At 45.1% G+C, this 27,639-nt stretch overlaps 1 protein-coding gene across 3 annotated transcripts in view; it reads left to right on the plus strand.

The window, feature by feature from the left end:
- Window positions 1-27,639, plus strand: part of KIF22 (kinesin family member 22) — a 196,451-nt gene that overhangs the window by 70,226 nt on the left and 98,586 nt on the right. For all 3 annotated transcript variants that reach the window (XM_033946061.1, XM_033946063.1, XM_033946062.1), the window contains 2 exons: window positions 18,889-19,042; window positions 19,129-19,291. In XM_033946061.1, the coding sequence (XP_033801952.1) occupies window positions 18,889-19,042; window positions 19,129-19,291 (317 nt within the window). The remainder of the gene's footprint in view (window positions 1-18,888; window positions 19,043-19,128; window positions 19,292-27,639) is intronic.

A 27,639-nucleotide genomic window follows, 5' to 3' on the forward strand; every position in this document is an offset into this window, starting at 1 on the left:
GGTCTGTCCGACCTCAGGGGTGTCAATCCCGGCAGGTCTCGAGCGGGGTCCCTCCCCCCACTTCTTCCACCTCCCCACATTTTTTTTTAGAGGAGCCTCAGCAATAAGCCTTGCCCCATAAATCAAGCAAGACATATTGCTTCGAGAGCCTGTGGAGTCTGTTCTGAAAAAAAAAAAAAATCCTGAGGTAGTGCCGGTTTGCAGGGTTGCTTCCCTGTCAGTTTACTGTATTTCTCCACTAACTGGCACTTTTTCTCCTAGCTAGGTCGCGAACTGGCACTTTTTCTCCTAGCTAGGTCGCGTATGGAGCAATTGTGCCCTTCTCCGGGGGAGTGTGACACAATTTGGTCCAGCCGCGAGGCACTGGCGGCCGGCCTGAACTCGACCGTTTGGGCGGTGTGGTCATGCAGCTTTGTCAGCAGCGGCTGCAGGCATCCAGAGCTCCCCAGCCTTAGTGCCTCGTGACCCGCCTGAAGGCAGTGAGGCAGCCCGGTCTGCTCTCACTACCTCCGGAGGGATTCCCCGAACCGCGACTGTAGGGGAAATAGGATTCCCTATCAGCTGATTTTTCAAAAGCTGATGCTGGCTTGCCTGCTTTAGCGTCTGGGACAGTTGGTTTCCTAGCCGCTACAGGCCCTGGAGGGGTTATTTTTGGCGAGATCTTTGCCATTTTGACAGACAGTTCCCTCCATTTTGTCTGCAACCTTAGGTGACCTTTCCCCTGTATTGCAATAACAGGGGCTGGTTTCAGCAGGGACCCCTGCTGGGAAAGGGAGTCCCTAGGGTTTTTTTGCCCTCAATTTAATTTCTTTCTTTATGCAGACAATTGGGGGTTCCATGTGCACCTGGGGGGTTTTGGGGGGGGGGTGTATCCCTCCATGCCCCCTGTGGCTGCCTCCCTCTTTTCATTTGACGTCCCCTCTTCCTCCTCCCTCATCCAAGCTCCCGCGGGGGGCTTGGATTGCGAATTGGTGGTCGGAGGAGCGTGTTAGCGTGGTTGAGGACCTGGCAGCGGGGCAGCGGGTTTCCCATCTTCCAGCACAGATGCATCCATGGTGCGCTTTTTATTCAGAGGGATGAGCTTTTAGACTTGATTTAGCAGGTCACCTCGGTGCTGCATTTTTGAAGTTGCGCCACCGGAGACCCCGCGTATAAGGGCCCCTCTGCTTCAGGGGGTCTGTCCTGTTTTCCACTCTTTTCCTGTGCATCAGGATTTTCGGGATTTTGTGCTGGCGCAGTGTACTACGTCTGGATGCCATTTAGGTTGGTGCGCACCTTGGCTCATGGGTATCCCATCCCAGAGGGGGATAGGGCTACCTTAATTTCACCAGTTGTGGACGTGGTGGTCTCGGCGCTTGCTAAGCGGCATACCGTGCCTGTTAATGGGCGGTTCTGCCCTTAGGGTCTCTAAGGAGCGTACATTAGAGACACTAATTAAGTATAATTTTGATGTCTCTGTTTTGGGGGTCCAGGCAGCTATTTGTGTGGGGCTGGAGGCTCGCACCGTGTTTCAGTGGTCTGAGCGTGTCCTGGATTGTGAGTCTGATGACTGGTCCTTAGTGGATCAAGGAGGTGGTGAAGATTGAGATGAATGCCTCGCTCCTCTCGGATGCTCTTTGTGACTTGGTGCGGCTAGGTCTGGGGCTTTTGGTGGCCATGTGCCGTACCTTGTGGCTTTGCGCTTGGTCGGCAGTTGCCACATCCAAAACTTAACTTCCCAAAATTTCCCTGTTGGGGGTTGTTTTTTGTTTGGAGAGGATTTAGATATGGTGGTTCAGACTCTGACGGACTCTAAGGTGCCCCGTCTGCGGACAGTGCCCGCCCAGCGTCTCAGGGTGGCACTGCCCAAGGACATCTGTGGGAATTTCGCAACTTTCGCCCGGGGCGTGGGGCTGCTTCTTTCCAGGCTTCCGGTTTTTCCCCGGGGTTGGTTGGCTCAGCGCATGCAGTCGTTTCAGGGGATCCGTCGGGGGGCTGGGCTGGGAGTTTCTCCCCGGTTCTCCTGCTGCCCGTCCTGCACGATGGCTCTTTGCCGGTGCCCCGTTTGGTTCCCGTGGGCGCCCGGCTGCGCAATTTGTTTCCCAAGTGGGCCGAGATCACGTCCGATCGGTGGGTCCTGGTGGTGGTGCGGGATGGTTATGCTCTGGAATTTTGCCCGCTCTCTGCCGGATCATATCTAGCCTCTGCGTGTCAGGTGGCATAGGAGACGCTGGCCTTTCGCCAGACCCTTCAGCGCTTGCTGGATCTCAAAGCAGTTGTCCAGTGTCCCCTCAAGAGTGTGGCACCGGCTGGTATGCCATTTCCTTTGTGGGGCCCTAAAAGGAAGGGGACCTTTCGGCCCATCCTCAGTTTAAACTGGGGTCAACAGGGCTCTCAGAATTCCCTTTTTTTCGCATGGACACACTACAGTCTGTCCTTCCGGTGGTTCAGCTGGGGGAGTTCCTGACTTCTCTCGCTCTGGTGGAGGCCTACTTGCCTGTTTCCATTTGGGCCTCTCATCAGCTCTTTCTTCGCTTTGCGATATTGGGTCAGCACTATCAGTTCTGTGTGCTTCCCTTGGACCTGGCCACGACTCCCCGTACGTTCACCAAGGTAATGGTGGTCGTCGCAGCGGCATTGCAGTCGGAGGGCATTCTGGTGCATCCCTACTGGGATGACTGGTTGATTCGGGCGAAGTTGTTGCAGGAGAGCACCCAGGTTACGGCTCGGGTGGTTGAGTTTCTCCGGTCGCTGGGCTGGATGGTCAACCTTTCCAAGAGTCGGTTGGTCCCAGCTCAGTGTCTGGAGTACCTTGGGGTTCTGTTCGACACCTCCTTGGGGAAGGTCTTCCTTCCAGAGTCCTGGGTAAGCAAATTGCAATCTCAGAAATTATTTGGAGGTCAGAAAGTATGGGTATATCCTGATGTTTCTAAAACTACTCAGGAACGAAGAAAATATTTCCTCTCTCAGCATAAAGAGACAATTAAATTAGGTGCTACATTTCTTCTTGCCTATCCCTGTAAGTGCCTGGTTAGGTACTTGGGTGTCAAATATACATTTTATTCTCCAGAACATTTGAAGCAGTTTCTAGATATTAAGAAAATCATCAAGGAATGAATGGAAAAAGGGTATTAGTCATTAATTCACACTAAGCTTTACTGTAAATGATATGTAATTAATTTCTCCCTTAATGTTTGACTACCCTTATTAAAATCGTGGTCTAAGAAAGGGGATTAAGATTTGGTTATATTGTAAGAATTTTTTCTTTTGAAATATTTTCCTTCTCTGTGTTTCATGTAGCAAGATGTTCTTGTGAATGTTATTTGAAAATTATAAATAAAAAAAAAATTGAAAACATGGTTCTTACCTTGCTTAGAGGTTAATCAAAAGTAAAATCAAGCGGTTGCGATGCAGTAGCTTTAATGAAAAAATGCCACTCCAAAGGGAAATAAAAAGCACACAAAAAAGACGTCATGCCGTCACGCCATTGCAGTATTTGCGCAAGTCTGAGTGAGGGATAAAACAATGACAGCTCTGTGCGATTGAGAAGGGGCGTGGTTTACAGATGGCTATTAAATGGAGAGTGTTGGATATGCAGAAATTTGAATTTTCTGAGCCAAAAGGATTATTCTAGGAAATTTGTCCCATCTATTTATAAGATCTCTTGTGTGTTGCATGTTCTGATTAAAACAATGAAGTGCAAGAGAAATGCGACTAGGGAATGTGAAATCCTTATTATCCCAGGACAAGCAGGCAGGTATTCTCACTAGTGGGTGATGTCATCCGATAGAGCCCCGATACGGACATCTTGCAAGCATGTCTTGCTTGAAGAAACTCAGAAGTTTCGAGATGCCCGCACCGCGCATGCGCCAGTGCTTTCCCGCCCGATGGTCCGGGCGTGTCTCCTCAGTTCTTTTTCTTCCGCGGAGCTGAGAAGTCTATCTTCAATTTTGCGCCCATTGAATTTCATTTTTGCCTTCTGTTTTGCCGCGGGTTGAGTTCTTTTGGCTCTCCTGTGCATTTGTTTCTTTCTTTGATTTCTTTTTTCAAAAAAAAATTTTAAAAAAAATTTTTTCTTCCGACACCGGGTCGGCCGTGTGGCTGGGGCCCCGCGCCTTCGACCTTGCGGCGGAACTTTTCCGGCCTATGTCCTGGCCGATTACCGGTTTTAAAAAGTGTAGCAAGTGCCAGCGCGCGATTTCGCTCACGGACCCTCATCAACACTGCTTACAGTGTCTGGGACCGGATCACTTCCCGAGATCGTGCCGGCCTTGCTCCACTTTGACGGCGAGAGCGTTTAAGTGCCGCTGTCTGCTGTGGGAGTCCATGTTCAAGATGGAAGCTTCGTTGGATCCTTCAGCTTCGACATAGACTTCGACTGGTGCTTCGACTACATCGGCGAAGCCCGCTGCCTCCACGGCTGCTTCGGGCCTCCTAAAACCGGCATCGTTCACGCCTGTTTCGGCCTCGACTTCGGCGCCGGTGCCTTCCTCCGTCTCCTCGGAGCAGGTATCGACACCTACAGTTCCACCGGTGGTGCTTAAAGTGCCAAAGGCTGGCAAGCAGAAGCACGCGGCACCGAAAGAACGTGGAGACCGTGCGGAAGGGCCCCCTTTTGGTGCGGATCCCTCCATATCGGCTTCGTTGAAGTCCCTTCTGGAGGCTCAGTTTGTGGAACTCATGCAAACCATGGGACCCCAGCTGATTGCCTCGATCCAGGGTGACCTCCCGGTTCCGGTTCTGAGGGGCGGATCGCCCCCTCTGCCGCACCGCACGACCTCGTTGCTCGGCGAGGAGGAGCGGTGTCCGGGTCCTCGAGGAGGTCTTCGGTTAGTGCTATGCCTCCTTTGGAACCGATCCCCTCGAGGAAGGCCTCCCTTAGTGATATGCCCCCCTTGGAGCCTATCCCCTCGAGGAAAGCCTCGTTTAGCGATTTGCCTCCATTGGAGCCGGTTACCCCGCCCCATGACTCAGTGTGGCATCCACCTTCGAGGCCTCCCAGCCCTGGGCATAGCAGGAAGCAGGACGAGTTCTTCCGAACCCCCTATCAAGTTTGGGTGTCGTCGGGGGAGGCATCGACTCTTCCGCCTCTGCGAAAGTCGACATCGAGTCCGATCTGCTCCTTGGAGGCGTCTGACCAGGTTTCTCACAGAAGGGCTCGATCCCCTTCCAGGCATCGAGAGGGGCATCGATCCAGACACTCTTCGAGGCATTCCTCTTGACACTCGACCGTCTCGCCTCAGAAGAAATTGCCTCGGATGGGGTATGCTGCTTCGACTGGGTCTCCTCCTCCGGGCCCGGAGTTCGAGGACCCCAAGGTTTTCTACTCGCCCTGTTGCTCACAGGCCTCTATGGAGCCCGAAGCCTCGTCTTCTTCTAGTCCTTCTCGTAGACCGGCGACGGCGGACCAACTGTCTTTTTCCTCATTCCTCAGACAGATGGCGGATGACATGGACATTACCCTCGATTCTGGGTCTCGATACTCCAAGGAGTACCTCGATACCATGCACTTGCCTCGTCCTCCGGCCGAGTCCTTGCGCCTTCCTCTGCACAAGCTCCTTGACCAGACCTTCATGAGGTGCTTCGAGTCTCCTTACTCTATCCCTGCGGTCCCTGGAAAATTGGATGCTCGGTACCGCACGGTGCATCATAAGGGCTTCGAGGGTCCTCAGCTTTCTCACCAGTCCCTCCTGGTCGAATCCTCGCTCAAGCGGTCTCAAACTGTCCAGGTCTATGCTTCGGTGCCTCCGGGCCGCGAGGGCAGAACCATGGATAAATTTGGTCGACGCATCTATCAGAATTCTATGATGACGTCCCGAGTCCTGAATTACAATTTCCACTTTGCAGCCTACTTGGAATTTTTTCTGCCTGTGCTTCGGAAATTCACACCATACATCGAGTCCCAGGCTCGGTTTGAGTTTGAGGAAGTGGTTGCTTCGCTGTCCCAACTTCGGCTTCAGTTGATGCAATCTGCCTATGATGCGTTTGAGCTCTCTGCCCGAGCGGCGACCTGCTCGGTAGCGATGCGTCATTTGGCCTGGTTGCGGACCATTGAAATGGACCCCAATCTTCGCCTGGCGAACGTCCTGTGTGCTGGGGCGGATCTTTTTGACGAATCCATCGAGACGGTCACGAAGAAGTTGTCTGATCATGAAAAGTCCTTCCAATCCATTCTTAGGCCGAAGCCTAAGCCTCAGCAGTCTCTACCTTCTCGTCCACCGTTGATCTATCAGCGGCGTTACCAGCCGAGGCAAGCTCCACCTGCGAGGCAACCGGCGAAGCGTCAGCCTCCTCAGAAGGGTCAGCCTAAGTCTCAGTCGCCTGCTGTCCCTAAGGCCACTCAGCCTTTTTGACTGTCTCGTCGAGGGCATAACCAACCTCGTTCTGCCTACCCCTGTTTTTCCCATCGGAGGGCGCCTCCATCATTTTTATCATCGCTGGGAGGCCATAACAACCGACCTCTGGGTCCTTACTATAATCAGGGAAGGATACTCTCTTCATTTCCATCGGGTCCCTCCGGACCACCCTCCAAGAGAGTATCCTTCCAACTTGACTCAGACCGCTCTTCTTCTTCAGGAAGCTCAGGCTTTGCTCCGGCTTCGTGCCGTAGAGCCGGTCCCGACGGACCAACTGAACCAGGGGTTTTACTCCCGGTACTTCCTTGTTCCGAAGAAGACGGGCGACCTGCGATCCATTCTGGACCTCAGGGTCCTCAACAAATTCCTAGTCAAAGAGAGGTTTCGCATGCTGACACTCGCGTCTCTCTACCCCCTCCTCGAGCAGAACGACTGGTTATGCTCTCTGGATCTCAAGGAGGCCTACACTCACATTCCCATTCATCCGGCCTCTCGCAAGTTCCTCAGATTTCGGGTGGGACATCTCCATCTACAGTATCGAGTGCTTCAATTCGGCCTGTCTTCATCCCCCAGAATCTTCACGAAGTGTCTGGTGGTGGTGGCCGCGGCACTCCGGAACCAAGGTCTTCAGGTATTTCCCTACCTCGACGACTGGCTGATCAAGGCTCCCTCGTCCTCAGGGGTCATCTCGGCGACCCTGTCCACGATTCTGTTCCTGCAGAGTTTGGGATTTGAGATCAACTTTCCCAAATCTCATCTACAGCCTACCCAGTCTCTCCCCTTCATCGGGGCAGTCCTGGATACCATTCGCCTCAGAGCGTTCCTTCCTCCTCAGCGCATGGATGCTCTTCTTCATCTCTGCCAGTTTGTGTCTTCTCACCAGTCCATCTCAGCGAGACACATGATGGTCCTCCTGGGCCACATAGCCTCTACAGTTCATGTGTCGCCGTTTGCCAGGCTCAATCTCAGAATTCCTCAGTGGACCCTGGCTTCTCAATGGACTCGGGTGTCAGATCCGTTGTCTCGACATATCATCGTCACTCCTGCTCTTCGGCAGTCTCTACATTGGTGGATGACCTCTTCGAATCTATCCAGAGGTTTACTGTTTCACACTCCTCCCCACCAGAAGGTTCTCACAACCGATTCCTCGACCTATGCCTGGGGAGCTCATCTGGATGGTCTTCGCACTCAGGGATTCTGGACCAGTGCGGACCGACTCCATCAAATCAATCTTCTGGAGCTCAGAGCCATCTTCAATGCTCTTCAAGCTTTTCAACATCTGCTTCACGACATGGTGGTCCTCATTCGCACCGACAATCAGGTCGCCATGTATTATGTCAACAAGCAGGGGGGCACGGGCTCGGCCTCCCTCTGCCAGGAAGCTCTCAGAGTCTGGGATTGGGCGATTCACCACAACGCCTTCCTCAGAGCTGTCTACATTCCGGGGAAGGACAATGTCTTGGCGGACAACCTGAGTCGTCTTCTAATCTAATCTAATCTAAATCTTGGGTTTATATACCGCATCATCTCCGCAGATGGAGCTCGACACGGTTTACATGGTTAGGGAAGGAACGGAACTCCAGTGGAATTATATAAGTATGAGAGAAGAGAGGTTGGTGTGAGAGTGCCAGGAGCGGGACGGGGTTACGTTCTGGAGAAGAGCCAAGACCATTCTTCAGATCTTCGCTCAGTGGGGGACGCCTCAGATAGACCTCTTTGCGGCTCCCCACAATTTCAAGCTGCCTCAATTTTGCTCCAGGATCTACGATCCTCATCGCCTCGAGGCAGATGCTTTTCTGCTGGATTGGGGGAATCGCTTTCTGTATGCGTTTCCTCTCATTCAAAAGACTCTGGTCAAGCTGAAGTCCGACCATGCCACCATGATTCTGATAGCTCCTCGGTGGCCCAGACAACCTTGGTTCTCCCTTCTCCTTCAACTCAGCAGCAGGGAACCGTGCCTACTTCCAGTGTTTCCTTCACTGCTTACTCAGCATCAGGGGTCTCTGCTTCATCCCAACCTGCAGTCTCTCCACCTGACAGTTTGGTTCCTCTCAACGTAACTCCTCACCAGTTTTCCCAGGCGGTGAGGGATGTCTTAGAGGCTTCCCGGAAGCCTGCTACTCGTCAATGCTACTCCCAGAAGTGGACTAGATTTTCTTCCTGGTGTGTTTCCAATTCCAAGGAGCCTCAGCTAGCCTCCCTATCCTCTGTATTGGACTATCTTCTACACCTGTCTCAGTCTGGTCTCAAGTCTACATCTATACGAATCCACCTGAGTGCTATTGCGGCTTTCCATCAGCCTCTACAAGGGAAACCTCTCTCTTCTCATCCTGTGGTTTCCAGATTTATGAAAGGACTTTTTCATGTCAATCCTCCTCTCAAACCGCCTCCAGTGGTTTGGGATCTCAATGCTGTCCTTTCTCAGCTGATGAAACCTCCGTTTGAGCCTCTCAACAAGGCTCCGCTAAAGTTTATCACTTGGAAAGTGGTTTTTCTAGTGGCCCTCACGTCTGCTCGCAGGGTCATTGAGCTTCAGGCCTTAATGGCAGACCCGCCTTTCACAGTCTTCCATCATGACAAGGTGGTCCTCCGCACTCATCCGAAATTCCTGCCTAAAGTGGTCTCTGAATTTCATCTCAACCAATCCATTGTGCTTCCAGTGTTTTTTCCAAAGCCTCATTCTCATCCTGGAGAATCAGCTCTTCACACTCTGGACTGTAAACGTGCTTTGGCTTTCTACTTGGATCGCACCAAACCACACAGAACTGCTCCTCAACTTTTCGTCTCCTTTGATCCAAACAAGTTGGGACGGGGGGCGTGGCTTAACGCGAACACAAATGGACGTGTGATCGCGACGCTCCTCTTCAACTAGGCAAAGATTATTAAAAAATATATCCTCTTCTTGCCGATTTTCAATGAAAATTATTACCTATTAATATTAAACTTGTGGCAGATCAATATTATCTTCATCCGCCGAAATTGAAGCAAAGCCTGAGAGAAGGAATCAAAAAAGCGCCTTTCTCTCTGTGCTGGAACGATATTGAGAGCAGACGGAGAAAAAAAAAAATAATAAAAGAGACTTAAGATCACCGGAAAGGGAAAAAAAAAGAAGTGCTGCCGAGACTGAAATAAAGCCCTGAAAGAAAAGGTCTGTTTCCCTTTTGACGGTTTTTCACGGCAAGTTGCTGAATCTATGTATATTTCCTTCACTAAACGGTGAGATATAGGTGAACAAATTACTCAAAAAGTAAATTAAGCCAACTTCATACTGACTAGAAGAAAGGCATTGAGAGAAGGGGAATAGCAGTGAAGAGAACTGGAGAGGGATAGATCTTGGTGTGAAACCGTTATCAACTGATTTTTAGAACTGTGGCGGTTTTGAAGCTGTCCTCTCCTGCCGGCGCTGAACTGAGAACCTGAGGGCGAAGAATCAGCGACTTTTTCTCTCTTTTACTGGGACGGTAAGAGATGGAGGACAGGCTGCAATAAATTGTGAATTTGCCCCCCTGTAGCCGATTTCATTAAAAACTAAAGTTGTGACAGATATTTCCTTCCTCCGCCGAGACTGAAATAAAACCTGAGAGTGAAGGAGTCAGGGAGAGGGAGCGCCATTTTTCTCTGTGCCAGAGCGATGTGGTGCTGAGGGATAGGTGACAGACGAATTTGAAGGAGCTTGAAGGCATTGAACTACCCGAAGACAGAGAGAGAAAGAAAAGAGTTTCCCCCTTTGAACTTTGGTTTTTTTTTTTTCTCTCAGTGCGGCATTGGGGGATATAACTGACAAGAGAGGAAGAAAAAGAAAGAAAAAACTGTCAATAAAATTCCTGCTACCGAAGTTAAAACGAAATCCTGAGAGAAGAAAAAAAAAAAAAAAAAAGGGATTATTTTCTCTATTATAGATTATTTTTGGATAATCTGTTGATGGTGTGACTGACAAAGATTTGCCGTCTTCTCAGTGCTAGTGCAAAGCAACAACAAGAACAGATTGCTAATAGTATTGAATGTATACAAGATTTGGAAAATCACTGTGAAGAGTAATTGGTACTGCCAAAACTGAAATAAAACCTAAGATAGGAGAGCTAGAGGAATTTAATATTTCCTCATCATTTTTTTTTTCTTTTAAGCTGGTATAGTAAGATATCAAAGACAGATTACTGGGAATTGTGACTGAAAGAGATTTTGTGTCTCCTAACAAATATAAAGAAAGTAAAATCCAAGAAAAAGAAAACAACAACATGGCAAGTACCAGACAAAACAAAAATGAGGCTGGTATGTCAGCAAAAAGACAAAAGCAGGATCAAATAACACCAAGTAAGATCCCACTTCCTGTTGAAGAACCTGACATATTGAGTAAAGCAGAAGTTATGGAAGAACTAAGACAAATTAAACAAATGCTAAAGGAAACTGTAACCAATATGTCTGAAATGAAGGAAGAAATATTGAACATCCACAGACAAATGGAAGTTAATAATAAAAGAACAACTGTACTAGAATCTAAAATGGAGGTCATAGAAAGTGAAACAAATAGATGCAAAAATGACAGTCTGGAATTGAATAAATTGAAAGATCAACTGGAAGACTATGAGAATCGAGGAAGAAGGAAAAATATTAAACTTTTTGGAATACAAGAAAATTTAGAAGGAAAAAATGCTATACATTTTCTAGAAAACTTAATTACAAAAATATTACAACTGGATTTAAAACAACCACTAGAAATAGAAAGGGCGCATAGGATCCCAGTTAAAAATGTAGAAAATCAAGGCAGGCCAAGACCACTAATATTCAAAATGCTTAGATACCAACAAGCATTAGAAATATTAAATGCTGCCAAGAAAGACAAAAATCTAAATTATAAAGGATCCAGAATATGGTTTTTGCCGGACTTTGCTAAAAACACAGCAAACAAAAGAAAGAGACTATTAGACATGAGACCACAATTAAAAGAAAAAGGATATAAATATGGATTATATTATCCGGCAAAAATGAGAGTATCATCTGGAGATAAATCCTTGTATTTCGATGATCCAGAAAAACTAAAAGCCTTTCTTTCTAAATCAGAACCTATGACATTTTAATATAAAACATTAAGATTGGTTTTGAAGACATTGTGAAAAATTATAAAAGTATGAGATATTGAAATACTGAAGAAAGAAAAATATGATCTAAAGAAAAGACAATAAAAATATAAAGAGAGAAAGAATAAGATATAGAAAAAATATTAATACCATATTAAATATATGTTTAAGATAAAATTTTATGATGTAAATTATAATACAAAGGAAATATAAATTAAAAAATGATTAATGGATAAAGATACATTAATGAAATGTAAGAAGTAAAAAATGACTAAAGATATTAAAGGTAAAAATAGATAGATAAAAGAGGATGTTGATTGAATATTGGTTGCCTAGAGGGGAGGAGAATGTTAGGGTTGCAGTTCCAATGTGTATCCTTAAGCAGTCATTATATTGGGTGGGAAAGGGAGGGAAAAAAAGGGTATTTACTAGAATGATTAAGGAAAAAATAAATAGGGGATTGGATACTTCAAGGGTAAATATGTGTGTCATAGAAAACATTTTTTGGATTCTAAATATGAAAGAAGAGGGGAAGAAGATTATACTGATAAGCTTTAAAATATATAATGTCTTTTAAGATATACTCTATTAATGTCAATGGCCTTAATCATGTAATCAAAAGAAAAAAGGTATTAGCATTTTTAAAAAAGCAAAATGCGGATATTTACTGTCTGCAGGAGACTCATCTTAATACAAAAGAATCACAGAAATTAATGGGTGGGTGGGTAAAAGAATGTTTTTTTGCTCCAGCAGAGGGTAAAAAAGCAGGGGTAGCAATTCTTATAAATAAAAAATGTATGGCCAAGATTAAGGTAATAAATTCAGACCCACATGGAAGATGGATACATGTTGATATAGGTATGGGAAATAATGCCCTGACATTGTTTAATATATATGCCCCTAATTCGAATCAATCAGAATTTTTTAAAAAATTACAGAATATGTTGTTACCACTGGCTACTTCTAATTTAGTGGTGGCTGGAGATTTTAATGCTGTAATGGATCCAATATTGGATAAAAAACCAAGTAAAAGTATAAAATCTTTAGGTTTAGATAATCTGGCTCAATCATGTGATTTGAAAGATATATGGCGTATTCTTCATTTTAATGATCAGGAGTTTTCATTTTGTTCACAGGTTCATAAATCATTTTCAAGAATAGATTATATTTTTGTTTCAACAAATGAAGTGCAACAGGTGATTAAAGCTTCTATAGATCCTATTATTATTTCGGATCATGCAGGAATATGGATAGAATTACAATTGGATAAATTGGAAAAGGGTAGACCTCTTTGGAGATTTGATAATGCACTGCTTGTGGATGATAAATTTTTGGAAAATTTTAAAACACAAATTAATGATTTCTTTCAAATAAATTTAGTGGAGGATACATCTATTGAGAATGTATGGGATGCATTTAAAGCAACTATGAGGGGAAATATTATATCATATTCAGCTTTTATTAGGAAACAGAATAAAATACAATATATAGAATTAGAAAAAGAAATCAAAATATTAGAAGCTAAACTGATAAACAAATGTGAAAATGAGATATTGCAAGCTCTTTTGAAAGCAAAAGGTAAATATAATGAATTAACTTCAAAAATGATAAGAAAAGATTTGTTTTCCAAACAAGCAGTGTATTATGGAAATTCTAATAAGGCGGGGAGATTATTGGCAAATTATCTTAAAGCAAAAAAAAGGAAAACTAATATTAATGGGATAAAAGATGATAATGGTATAATAACAAATCAAACAGATATAATTTTAAAACAATTTCTAAAATTCTATAAAGATCTGTATTCTTCTGAGCCTTATTTGGAGAGACAAAAAGATGGTAAAAATTTTTTAGATTTAATTAATGGACCTAAGGTTCCTGATCATATAAAACGGAGTTTAGATGAACCTATATCATTAAAAGAATTAGAAACAGCATTGAGATCTCTTAGAGTTGGATCCGCTCCAGGTGGTGATGGTTATACAGTAGAATTTTATAAAACATTTCAAAATATCCTTTCCCCACATCTACTAAATTTATATCAAACACAACTTATAAAAGGTGATATTAAAGGTACTATGGCTGAATCAATAATAATTGTTCTGCCTAAGCCAAATAAAGATCCTACTTTGGTTTCGAACTACAGGCCTATATCTTTAATAAATGTGGATAATAAACTTTTGGCAAAAATTTTGGCTTTAAGATTAGCCAAAGCTCTCCCACATATTATAGATATGCATCAGACGGGTTTCGTTGCTAAAAGACATTCTTCTAATAACTCTAGATTATTATTTCATATGTTAAATTTATCAAAAAAAATAGATGAACCAACTTTTACAGTTTCCTTGGATGCAGAAAAAGCATTTGATAGGGTAGAATGGAATTTTATGTATCAAGCTTTAGAATGGTTTGGTATAGGTTCTGGATTTATACAAATGGTAAAAACTTTGTATAGCTTCCCGATTGCAAGATTAAATATTAATAACATGATATCTGATGGATTTCAATTGCGGAGGGGAGTTAGACAGGGTTGTCCTTTATCTCCTTTGTTATTTGATGTTATATTAGAACCCTTATTGTTAGCAATACAGCAAACGGGGGAGATACAGGGTATTCCATATTCAGATATGGAATATAAAATTTCGGCTTATGCTGATGATATTTTGCTTTATTTGAAAAATCCAGAATCTACCTTATCTTCTTTATTGAAATTAATTGATAAGTTTGGTAAATTTTCAGGTTATAAAATTAATTGGAATAAATCTGAAATTATACCCTTAAATGTTCATTGTGTAAAAGGACTATTTAAAGATTTTCCATTCATATGGAAGGAAGAAGGATTTAAATATCTTGGCATTCAAGTTAAAAATACAATTGAAGATACTGTAAAAGAAAATGAAAAATTTGTATTAAAAAAAATTACGGAGTTATGTGAGCAATGGAACCCCTTACATATTTCTTGGTGGGGGAGAGTTCAAACTATTAAAATGATGATTTTGCCTGTAGTTTGCTACCAAATGAGTATGATACCTATTTATTTTCAGGGGTCCTTTTATAAAAAGCTTAATAGCATTTTAACGAAATTTCTTTGGCTTGGTAGAACACCTAGAATAGCCTTAGTAACTTTGCAAAAATCAATTAAGGAGGGAGGGGTAAATTTTTCAAATTTTTATAGGTACCATCAAGCCTATATTCTACGTCAGGGTATGTATTGGATCCTCCCAGAACTTATAGATAATGCACCAGATTGGTTATATTTGGAATGGCGCCTTATGTTTCCCCTAAATTTAGTTCACCTTCCAAGTATTAACATGCCTAGAAGATACAGAGAAAATAAAATTTTAATGGATACTTGGAAAACATTGAGATTTATAAGTAAATTAACACCTATCCCAATAAACAAATCAACTAATCAATCTTTATGGATAAACTCCAAGATCAAAATTGGCGGAGCTCAAATCCTTTGGAAGAACTGGATTATTGTAGGCATTAGATCTTTAGATGACGTTATTTCAGAAGGTAAACTGCTGGATTTTTCACAATTGCAACATAGATTTGGTCTTAATAAAACACAAAGTTTTAAATGGTTGCAATTGAAGCAGGCCATTCAGGTTGGGTTCCCTGAATGGAAAACATTGAATAATCAATATAGTTTAAAGTTCTTATGTTTTCAAGCAGACTTCCTAGGACATCAAGCTGCATTGTGGTATAAATTAATATCTGGATATTTGAATAAAAAACCAAAAAATGGTCTAAGAGATATTTGGAGCATTGAGATTAAGCATCAAATTAATGCATCTCAATGGCCACTAATTTGGTCTTGGAGAATGAGATGTACAGTGTCAGCATCTATGAGACAAACTTGGTTCTTTTTATTACATAGAGCTTTTTGGACCCCTACACGTTTGCAAAAATTAGACAGTTCTAAGTCCAATAAATGCTGGCACTGTAATCTGGAACCAGGGACATTAGATCATTTACTATATCATTGTCCCTACATTAAAACTTTTTGGAATTCAATTTGGCCACAAATTAATAAATTGATGGAAAATCATATAGCAATATCATATGATACGGTATTATTTGGAATGATGATGAGGAAAAAAAGTCAAATTTCACCAGAAAATAACAAGCTTTTATTAATTATGACAGGGGTTGCCATTCAACATATAACTAATAATTGGAAAAATTATAATAACCTAAATTATACATTTTGGTGGAATACAATATGTCATATATTTAAAATGGAAAGAACAATAGCAATACAAAGAGGGACATATACTAAATTTATAAAAATATGGGGGCCATTGACAAAATACTGCAATGAATAAATAGTAGGATTTCTCTTCTTCTTTATTTCTTTTAAATATCTTTTTTGTGACGCACATATAGGGGGGATAATGAAAATAATTTCTACATAATATGTTATAAAATATGTAATGTATGAATGAAAAGTAATAGAAGGGAGGGGGGAGGGAGAGGGGATAAAAAAAAAATATTTAGAATATGATGTATTAGATATAAAATGTTATTGTGTATTTATCAATTGTAATTTAATATTTTGTACACTTTATGTAAAATTTGAAAATTAAAATATATGAAAAGTAATAGAAGGGTGGGGGGAGGGAGAGGGGGGAAAAAATAAATTTAGAAATATGATGTATTAGATATAAAAGTGATATTCTGTATTTATCAATGGTATTTTAGTATTTTGTACACTTTATGTAAAATTTAAAAATAAAAAATAATAATCCAAACAAGTTGGGACGACCTGTATCGAAGCGCACCATCTCCAACTGGATGGCAGCTTGTATCTCTTTCTGCTATGCCCAGGCTGGATTACCCCTTCCCTGTAAGGTCACAGCCCATAAGGTCAGAGCAATGGCAGCCTCTGTAGCCTTCCTCAGATCGACACCGATTGAGGAGATTTGTAAGGCTGCCACTTGGTCCTCGGTTCATACATTCACCTCTCATTATTGTCTGGATACTTTCTCCAGAAGGGATGGACAGTTTGGCCAAACAGTGTTACAAAATTTGTTCTCCTAAGTTGCCAACTCTCCCACCATCCCATTGAGGTTAGCTTGGAGGTCACCCACTAGTGAGAATACCTGCCTGCTTGTCCTGGGATAAAGCAATGTTACTTACCGTAACAGTTGTTATCCAGGGACAGCAGGCAGCTATTCTCACGTCCCACCCACCTCCCCTGGGTTGGCTTCTCTGCTAGCTACCTGAACTGAGGAGACACGCCCGGACCATCGGGCGGGAAGGCACTGGTGCATGCGCGGTGCGGGCATCTCGAAACTTCTGAGTTTCTTCAAGCAAGATATGCTTGTGAGACGTCCGTATCGGGGCTCTGTCGGATGACATCACCCACTAGTGAGAATAGCTGCCTGCTGTCCCTGGATAACAACTGTTACGGTAAGCAACATTGCTTTCCAGTAGTGCTGTTGACACACATGTTGATCAAAGGTGTAGTGATAATGAAAAAGACATGTAGAGTTGAGTTTTCAAATCTGTTCAGTGTATACATGAAACATCCAAACCAAGTTCTGACCCACATTTACAATATTCAGAGCTCTAACGAAGAACCATCAGCGTGCTATTTTTGCATGAGTATCTGGGTCTTGTGTTAATGTGATATATACCATAACTAGTTGTTTAGTCCGTTACATTAACGGATGCAAGCAGCCCTTCTCCCTTACTTTTACCTCCTCCCTGTCCAGCATCACCCCCCATTCCCTGCTCCCCTGTCCAGCAGTAGCTCTTCTCCTTTACTTCCTGCTCCCCCCCTGTCCAGCAGTAGCCCCCGACCACCCTCAGAGGCATCCTCCGAGCCCCAGGAAGAGACGCAACAGTAAAGATTTTGGACTTTACCACCAGGGATTTATCCAAACTTTTTTTAAAGCCAGATATACTATCTATCTGCTTTCAATACATACTCCAGCGATGAGTTATAGAGAGCAGCTATTCTCAGAGTGAAATAAATATTTTCTCCTTCAAAGTATTACCAAGTAACTTTAAGGTATATCTCCTGGTCTCTGAATTTTTTGAAAATGGAAATATCAGTTTGCATATTTACCCATTCCACTCCACTCCGATTTTATAGACCTCTATTATATTCCGTCTCTTCTCCAAGTAGAAGAGCCCTATCATTAGCTTTTCCTCATATGAGAGCGTCTCTACACATCCGGTTCTCTCTCCCTTAACTGAATTAGACCACCTTCCTTATAACCAGGGCCCTATTTGGTACACTGGATAAGATTAAATGGCCATCAAGCCCAATATCCAAGTCACAAATCCCTGGCAGAATGCCAAAAAGTAGCAAGATTCCACACAAACCTAACCCACTATGAATAAGGCAACAACTACCCCCAGGTCTACTTTAAAAACAGTTTGTGAACTTCCCCCCAGAAACTTGTCCAAAAGTTTTTCTAACTTTTTACACCATCCAACTTATTTTGTTATATGTTATTTTCTTTAACTTGCTGTTAATCCTTCTAATAGAAAAACACTTGTGATGGACTCTGTATAGAGTACTCCCAATAATGTGAGGCTGAAAAGACCAAACTACCACTCTAACTGATATTAAATTAAAAGTACACACGGACCAAATCAGATAACTCATTGGCAGCATTACTTTGCAAGAGGTCCAAAGTCACTTCCTTGGCCTGAAGGCACCTTCTCTTCAGGTCAGCAAGGGCTGACCTGAGAGAGCTCAGGGAGCAGCAATTTGGGCCCTGGGAGGGAAAAGGTTTCCTGCCATCAGCACTTAATGGTCAGCTCCGATTCGCCGCTCCCCCTTCCTCGCTCGCTCCACCATTTGCTGGGAGGGTCCTGGAATAAAAATCCACCTCTTCACTTCTTTTCCTTTCCTGCTCGGGGGGATAAGACATTCTCTCACTGGCTCTGTAGGAGCTTGCGCCCCCCCCCCCTTCTCCGCGTGGCAGAGGAGCTCCGCCCCCTTCTCCCAGACCGGCTGCGGGCCTCAGCCGCCTGCGAGCGCTGGCGCGATTTCTTTCAAGCCGAGCCACGAGTGTCGGACCGAAGTTAAATTTTTGAGCCGCGAGTGTGGTGCCGAAGTTAAATTTTGAATGTGCCACGGCGGCTCCCCTCACCATCGCCGCCTTCCTCGGAATCCTTGCAGCAGCGCGAGGTGGAGAGCAGGGAGGCTTGTCTGGCGTGCACGCGCATGCCTACCAGCCACATCCCGACAGATCGGATCTCAGGGAACATGCGGTGAGAGTGCACATGCACACTTAGCATTTTATTATTATAGATAAAAGCAAAAGCGGACTGTCAAATATCAAGCAATTCTAAAAACATTTAAACTTACTTATATTAGCGACCTATAGAAAGACATCTGTTCATTGTATTTTGGAGGCAGAACTGCAGGATGTAGCAAGTAAGAAAATTTTTAAAATAAATACATGTAAATATAAAGTGTCTGACCCCTTTTAATATGTTTCTCTTTGCATCTCCAGGATTCCCTTGGTGGCTCAGCTCACAGTGTCATGATCACCAACATTGCCCCAGAACATAGATTCTATTTTGACACTCTCACAGCCCTCAATTTTGCTGCTAGATCTAAACAAGTGGTCAACAGACCCTTTACACGGGAGACCATACAGGCAACAGGTAAGGAAGTTTAGAAATTGACTTTTTTTTCCTATTTATGAACTAAAACCCTTTTTTGACCAAAATTTCTGCATAACTTCTTTTAGCTCTTGCTCCTTTGAAGAGACCACGGGAAGAGACAGATACCAACAGTGGCAGCAATGTACTGCACAAGAAGAAACTGAAAACAGAGGTGGAGGAGGAGTCTTTAGAGGTGGAAAGGTCTCCTGAGGCCAAGGGGTCTCCTGAGGTCAAAGAATTTTCCCTCAGGTGAGTTCTGCAGTAAAGTCATGTTTTCTTAGCATCTCTCAACCACACACCTACCAGCAGAAGGAGAATGAGAACCACTGGCTTCAAAGCTTCACAATAAGTATCCTGTGTAGCCCAGAGCCAGCCACTGCAGTTCAGATGTGGCTGTGAGAGGTTGCACAACGCAGGCATAAATATCTGGCCCATATTTTGGCCATACGGGTGTTACATCTAGGTGGCCAGTTACCTCCCCTCACTTCTTCCTCCTCTGAATCTGCAGTGTGCAGGGAGAGCGTGAGGTGTTTTTTGCCTCACCTCCCCTTTTCCTCTGAGGTAGAGGGGAGTCTTGAGTGCCTGCTGAAGTTTCAAGCAGCAGCAAACAGGGTTTTTTTGGTTTTTAAATAAACATTTGATTTATGGCTGTTTAGTGAGTCTTTCTACTGTGCCATGCTGTTAAATGTGGTGAAATTGATCATAGAGAAGAGTGCTGTGCAGCTGAAGAAAAGAGTCTGTGAGCTCCAGAGTGGCACAGATAGAAACTATAGCACATTATCCCAGGACAAGCAGGCAGCATATTCTTGACTGATGGGTGACGGCACCGACGGAGCCCCGGTACGGACAATTTTAGAGTGATTGCACTCTAAGAACTTGGAAAGTTCTGGCATGCCGCACCGCGCACGCGCGAGTGCCTTCCCGCCCAACAGAGGCGCGCGGTCCCCAGTTTCTTAGTTTCCGCGGAGCTAAGAAGACGCGTTTTTTCAACGGCTGTTGAAAATTTTTTTTGACTTGCCTTCCCGCTCGCGTAAACCTTTTTGGCTTTTTGCCTGTTTCCTTTTTCTTTCATTTTTGTAAAAAAAAAAAAACTTTTCTTTTTTAGTCAATTTGGCTTTTCCCCTGCGGGGCCTTCTGCCACCATCGAGGCCTCGGCCTTCGATTTGGCTGAAGCCATCTTCACGTTCATGCCCCCTCAGCCAGGGTTTAAAAAGTGCCAGCGGTGTGCTCGGCCTATATCTCTCACGGACCCACACAACTGGTGCTTACAGTGTTTGGGTCCTGAGCATCAGGCCTCCACCTGCACCTGCTGTGCCACACTTAAAAAACGAACATTAAAAAATCGCCAAATACAACAGCGATTACTGTTCGGTGCCGAGATGTCCGATCCCGTTCCATCGACTCCGACTTCGGCACCAGTTCAGTCGGCACCCTCTTCTTCGACGCCGCGCAACACCGCACCGGCGTCCCAGCATTCAGGTAAGCCGGCTAAGAAGCCTTCCCCGCTGGAGCGTCCTCCGGTCTCGAGTGCAGTGAGTCCAATCCTGCCGACTGTGAGGCGCCAGCGGAAGCGCTCCGCCCCTATCGAGGTGAGTCCCTCGACATCGGGCTCCTCATCTCCGGGGCGTCGAGCGGCACCGCAGGTACCGCAGAAGAAAAAGGCGGTACCGGTGCCATCCCTTGATGACCGTATTACGGCCATTCTCCAGGCACAGCTGAAGGAGCAATTACAACAACTCCTTCCAGCTATCCTGGCACCGAACCTTCCAGTGCCGGTCCGCACTGAGCCGGTACCGATAGTGGAACAACCTGTGCTGTCGGTATCCACTCCTTCGGTACCGCTTCACTCGACCTCATCGGTATCGATGCCAGTCCTTGCACCGGAGCCGAGGGCTCAACATCAGTCGGTGCAGACTTCGGCACCGGTGCCACCGATTACATCGCCTGGCTCGGTATCGATGAGATCGGGTAAGTCGGTGCGCAAGACCCGACATGTAGAACCATCTACTCCAGAGTCTCGGGACCGTTCTTCCCATGTCAGGGATCCTGATCTGTGAGGAGATTCAGAGGAACCTTTTCTCTCTGAAGGAGAATGTTCCTCAGATGAGGAGGATTCTGCTGTACCTGACCCGTCTTCTAGGCATGACACTTCATCTTTCTCGACTTTTTTGAAAGATATGTGTGACTCTTTGTCTATTCCTTTGGAGGCTGAGTCCAAAAAGTCTAAAGCTTTTTTGGATGCCCTTGACTTTGACCAACCTCCAAAGGAATTTTTGAAGCTCCCTCTTCATGACATCTTGAGGGAGACTTTCTACAAGAATTTGGAGACTCCCTTAACGGTTCCAGGGGCCCCACGTAAATTAGATTCTTTATACAAGGTAATTCCCATTCCTGGGTTCGACAAACCTCAACTTCCACACGAATCTTTACTTGTCGAATCCACCCTTAAAAAATCTTCAGGAGCCAGTGTATATGCTTCTGTACCTCCTGGCAGAGAGGGTAAAGCCATGGATAAATTTGGTAAGAGGCTCTACCAAAATGCAATGTTGGCAAATAGAGCTGGTAATTATGCGTTTCATTTTTCTTTCTACCTTAAACATCTCCTTACCACCATGGCTTCATTTGAGAAGTACCTTCCCCAACGGAAACAACAATCCTTTCACCATTGCTTGTCGTCTCTGTTTCAACTGCGTAAGTTCATGGTTAGGTCCATTTACGACACCTTCGAACTTACTTCCAGAGCGACAGCAATGTCTGTGGCAATGCGTCGCCTGGCCTGGCTTCGGGTATCTGAACTTGATGTTAATCATCAAGATCGGTTAGCCAACGCCCCGTGCCTAGGGGATGAGCTTTTTGGGGAATCCATGGACTCGACTACTCAAAAGCTCTCTGCTCATAAGACCCGCTGGGATACCCTGCTTAAAAATAAGAAAAAACCTCCCCCAGCAAGGCCTTTTAGACAACAGTCAGCCTATCAACGCCGCTTCACAGCTCGCCCATTGCCAGCAACAGCTCAGCAACCCAGGCGTCAGCGGCAGCAACAACGTCAGCCTCCCAGACAACAGCAGCAACAGCAGCCTGTGAAGCCACCTCCACAGCAGAAGGCACAGCCCTTTTGACTTAATTCTCCAAAGTATAGCCAGTACTCCTATATCTGCTCTCCTGCCTCAACCTATAGGAGGTAGTCTCTCTCTGTTCCTCAGCCGGTGGGAAGTTATCACTTCGGACCAATGGGTCCTCAACATCATCCACCACGGCTACTCTCTCAACTTTCAGACTCTTCCGCCCCAAAGCCTACCAAAAGAGTCTGCTTTGAACAGTCCTCAATCTGCCCTCCTTATTCAGGAAGTTCAATCCCTTCTTCTTCTGAACGCTATAGAAGAAGTTCCTCTAGATCAAAAGGGGCAGGGATTCTACTCCCGTTATTTTCTAGTACCCAAAAAAACAGGAGATCTCAGACCAATTCTAGATCTTCGCGATCTCAACAAACATCTGGTAAAGGAAAAATTCAAGATGCTTTCCTTAGCCATTCTTTATCCTCTTCTCAATCAATGTAACCTCAAGACGGTATCTCCGTTTCATGATCAATCATTGTCATTACCAATACAAGGTGCTGCCCTTCGGTCTTGCTTCCTCTCCAAGGGTGTTCACCAAATGTCTCATTGTGGTAGCTGCTTTTCTACGCTCTCACCACCTTCAGGTATTCCCTTACCTGGACGACTGGTTAATCAAGGCCACATCCGCTCAAGCAGTTCTCCTGGCCACCAACCAAACCATCCAGTTTCTACGAATACTGGGATTCGAGATCAATCTACCCAAGTCTCATCTCATCCCCACTCAGAGACTTCAGTTCATTGGAGCAATACTGGACACACTCCTCATGAGAGCATTCCTACCATCCAATCGTCTTCAGACCCTTCAGTCTCTATGTCAGCAGGTGCTTCCACAACATTCCATCTCGGCCAAACAAATGATGATACTCTTGGGTCACATGGCATCCACAGTCCATGTCACACCCCTCGCACGTCTTCACCTGCGCACTCCTCAATGGACCCTTGCTACTCAGTGGTCCCAAGCGACGGATCCTTGCTCACGACACATATCTGTGACATCATCTCTTCGTCAGTCTCTACAATGGTGGTTGGTATCCTCAAATCTATCCAGAGGTCTTCTGTTCCATCAGCCTCCTCATCAACTAGTCATCACCACCGACGCCTCTCCTTATGCATGGGGAGCTCATTTGAACGAATTCCAGACTCAAGGTCTTTGGACAGCCCAGGAAAAGAAGCATCACATCAATTTCCTGGAACTCAGAGCTATGTTTTATGCCCTCAAGGCCTTCCAACATCTTCTCTTTCCTCAGGTCCTTCTGCTGTGCACAGACAATCAAGTCGCCATGTACTACATCAACAAACAAGGTGGGACAGGCTCTCGCCTCTTATGCCAGGAAGCCCAGAAGATTTGGACTTGGGCCATAAATCACCATCTATTCCTGAAAGCTATCTACATTCAGGGAGAACAGAATTCCTTAGCGGACAAGCTCAGCAGAATTCTCCAGACTCACGAGTGGACACTCGATCCTGTAATTCTACAATCCATCTTCGCTCAATGGGGCACTCCTCAGATAGACCTTTTTGCAGCTCCTCACAATCACCAGCTGCCCCTATTCTGCTCCAGACTCTACTCTCCTCACCGTCTGGCAGCGGATGCATTTCTCCTCGACTGGTCCAATCTGTTCCTGTATGCTTTCCCTCCTCTACCTCTCATGTTGAGAACCTTATTCAAGCTCAAGAGGGAACGAGCCACCATGATTCTGATTGCTCCGAGGTGGCCCAGGCAACATTGGTTCTCCCTTCTACTTCAACTCAGTTCCAGGAAACCTTTTCTTCTTCCTCTGTTTCCTTCTCTGCTTACACAGCATCAGGAGACCCTTCTACATCCCAACCTCCAGTCTCTGCACCTGACAGCTTGGTATCTCTCGGGCTGACCTCTCATGATACTCTTTTGTCTCAGCCTGTTCGTTCTATTCTTGATGCCTCCAGGAAACCAGCCACTTTGCAATGTTACCATCAGAAGTGGACGAGATTTTCTTCCTGGTGTCTTCTTCATCGTCTTGATCCCACTTCCCTGGCAGTGGAGACGTTGTTGGATTATTTGCTTTCTTTGTCTGACTCTGGCCTTAAGTCCTCTTCCATCAGAGTCCACCTCAGTGCCATTGCTGCTTTTCATGAGCCGGTCCATGGAAAACTTCTCTCAGCTCATCCCTTGGTGTCCAGGTTCATGCGGGGTCTTTTCAATGTGAAACCACCTCTTAAAGCCCATATGTTATCTGGGATCTCAATGTGGTTCTTTCCGCCTTAATGAAGCCTCCTTTTGAACCTTTGGCTACCTCTCCTTTCAAATTTCTCACTTGGAAGGTACTTTTCCTTATTGCTCTTACCTCTGCCAGGAGAGTCAGTGAGCTTCATGCACTGGTTGCAGATCCACCTTTTACGGTCTTTCACCATGACAAGGTGGTTCTGCGTACACATCCAAAGTTTCTCCCTAAGGTTGTCTCTGAATTCCATCTCAACCAATCCATTGTTCTGCCTGTTTTCTTTCCGAAACCTCATTCTCATTCTGGGGAACAAGCTCTGCATACTTTGGATTGTAAAAGGGCTCTAGCTTACTATCTAGAGCGTACGAAACCCCACAGATCAGTTCCCCAACTCTTTCTGTCCTTTGATCCGAATAAATTGGGACGTCCTGTTTCTAAACGTACATTGTCTAATTGGCTGGCAGCGTGCATTTCATTCTGTTATGCTCGGACCGGACTGTCACTGGAAGGTTCTATCACGGCCCATAGAGTCCGGGCAATGGCAGCCTCTGTAGCTTTCCTCCGTTCCACTCCTATTGAGGAAATCTGCAAGGCTGCTACTTGGTCCTCAGTTCATACTTTTACATCTCATTATTGTCTGGATGCATTCTCCAGACGGGATGGACACTTCGGCCAATCTGTTTTGCAAAATTTGTTTTCCTAATGGCCAACCTTCCCTCCATCCCTCTTTTTGTTAGCTTGGAGGTCACCCATCAGTCAAGAATATGCTGCCTGCTTGTCCTGGGATAAAGCACAGTTACTTACCGTAACAGGTGTTATCCAGGGACAGCAGGCAGATATTCTTGCGTCCCACCCACCTCCCCGGGTTGGCTTCTTAGCTGGCTTATCATAACTGGGGACCGCGCGCCTCTGTCGGGCGGGAAGGCACTCGCGCGTGCGTGGTGCGGCATGCCAGAACTTTCCAAGTTCTTAGAGTGCAATCACTCTAAAATTGTCCGTACCGGGGCTCCGTCGGTGCCGTCACCCATCAGTCAAGAATATCTGCCTGCTGTCCCTGGATAACACCTGTTACGGTAAGTAACTGTGCTGTCAGGCTTGGGCAGGTGCTGCATTGGTGATGGGCTGAGCAGTGGTTGCCTTATGTATGGGCTGCAAAGAAATATAGAAAAGGGAGCTTTAGAAAAAACCTCCTACCTGAATATAAATATTGTATAGAACCATAGGGTAAACATGAATGGTTTAGAGAAGAAAAGTGAACTCGCAGGCCTTGAGCATGCTCAGATGCTCAAAGCCCAACAGAAGAGGAGGCTGATCTTTGGGCACCGGCACCAAGCACAGGACATGCCGGTGCCCAGATGAGGGTAAGAAGCGGCGGGGGGGATGCCCAATCGCGTCAGGGGGGGTGCCAGATTGCGGGGGGGCTTGCTCGGTTTACAAGGCACCGATTTTGCAAATGTTTTGCTCGTCTTGCAAAACACTTGACTAGAAAGAAAATGGAGAAAGAATAACGAAGAACCCACGAAAACAGCATGGAGAAAACTAAACCAACAATACAAGCTGAAACTAAAAGAAAAATACATTACACCAACCTAATAGGCAAAGATACCCAAGACAAAAAAACTATTCCAATTACTAAAGGAACTCACAGACACCAAACCCTATCTGGCCAATAACGGAATCCCTGTTCCCTCAGCTACACTTTTAGCCGAATACTTTAAAAACAAAATAACTGGGGGGCGTGGCTTCATTTGACCAGCAGAGGTAAGAACATCTTCGGACACCGACTAGCCCGCCTGCTTCACAGGGCTTTAAACTAGGTAAGTTGGGGGAGGGGACCCACTCATATACTGGTGTGGAAAGGAACTATTCTGATGGGACGAATCGACACACTATTTCCGAGGTAAGGACACAATTTGCAAACAATTCTCTAGGAGCCACACAGACTCAGTCAGGAATAGCCTTACAGGGACTCAACAAACGCAAAGGGTGGAGGGCCATGTATGTTAATGCACACAGTTTAGGCAATAAAATTCTAGAACTGGAAACTGAAATTAGGGATGCCAACCTGGACGTGGTGGCAATATCCGAGACTTGGTTCACGGACGCACATGGGTGGGATATGGCTATACCGGGGTACAATCTACTTCGTCAGGACAGGAAGGGCAGGTTAGGTGGAGGGGTAGCACTATACATTAAAGAGGGCATCAAAACCACCAGGATCACTGATGTCAAGTATACCGGGGAGTCCCTCTGGATAAACCTGGCAAGAGGTGGCAAAAAATGCCTGTATCTTGGTGTCGTATACAGACCTCCAAGACAACCGGAAGACATGGACGCAGAATTAATTGAAGACATAGAGAATATAACTCTACGGGGCGACACTGTACTGCTAGGAGACTTCAACATGCCGGATGCAGACTGGAACACATTTTCAGCAACAACCAGCAGCAGCAGGAGGCTTTTGACCTCCATAAAAGGAGTACATCTCAGACAAATGGTAACGGAGCCCACTAGGGCCCAGGCGATCCTAGACCTGGTACTCACCAACGGGGAAAGCGTCTCAGAGGTCGCGGTAGGAGATACGCTAGTCTCCAGCGACCATAACATGGTATGGTTCAACCTTGGGAAAGGATCCCCTAAATCAATTACAAAAACAAAGGTGCTCAAATTCCGGGACACCGACTTCGCACGCATGGGAGATTTCGTTCATCAGACGCTGCAGGACCAAGCAGAGACTGGCAATGTGGAAACTATGTGGTCGTACCTGAAATCATCTATACACGAAGCAACTAATCGCTACATAAAATCAGTAGATAAAAGACAAAGAAACAACAAACCCCAATGGTTCACTGAAGAGATCTCGCACCTCATTAAGGAGAAAAAAAAAGCATTTCTTTCCTACAAACGTACGCAGAGAAAAGAAACTAAAGTAGAATATAAGACCAGATCTGCGGCGGTCAAAAGAGCAGTTAGGGAGGCCAAACTTCGAGTGGAAGAAACTCTGGCAAAAAACATTAAAAAAGGGGACAAATCCTTCTTTAGGTATATCAGTGACAGGAAAAGGAACACAGACGGTATAGTACGCCTTAGACAATCGGACGGAAACTACGCGATGGCAGATTCAGAAAAAGCAGAACTACTAAATGAATATTTCTGCTCAGTCTTCACCCGCGAAGCACCGGGACACGGACCACAGTTGATGATAAAACAAGACATGGATGACCCGTTTCAGAATTTTGAATTCACACCTGGGGACGTCTACAACGAACTGGCAAAGCTA

This window comes from Geotrypetes seraphini, chromosome 5, assembly GCF_902459505.1.
Source record: "Geotrypetes seraphini chromosome 5, aGeoSer1.1, whole genome shotgun sequence".
Taxonomy (NCBI): Eukaryota; Metazoa; Chordata; class Amphibia; order Gymnophiona; family Dermophiidae; genus Geotrypetes; species Geotrypetes seraphini.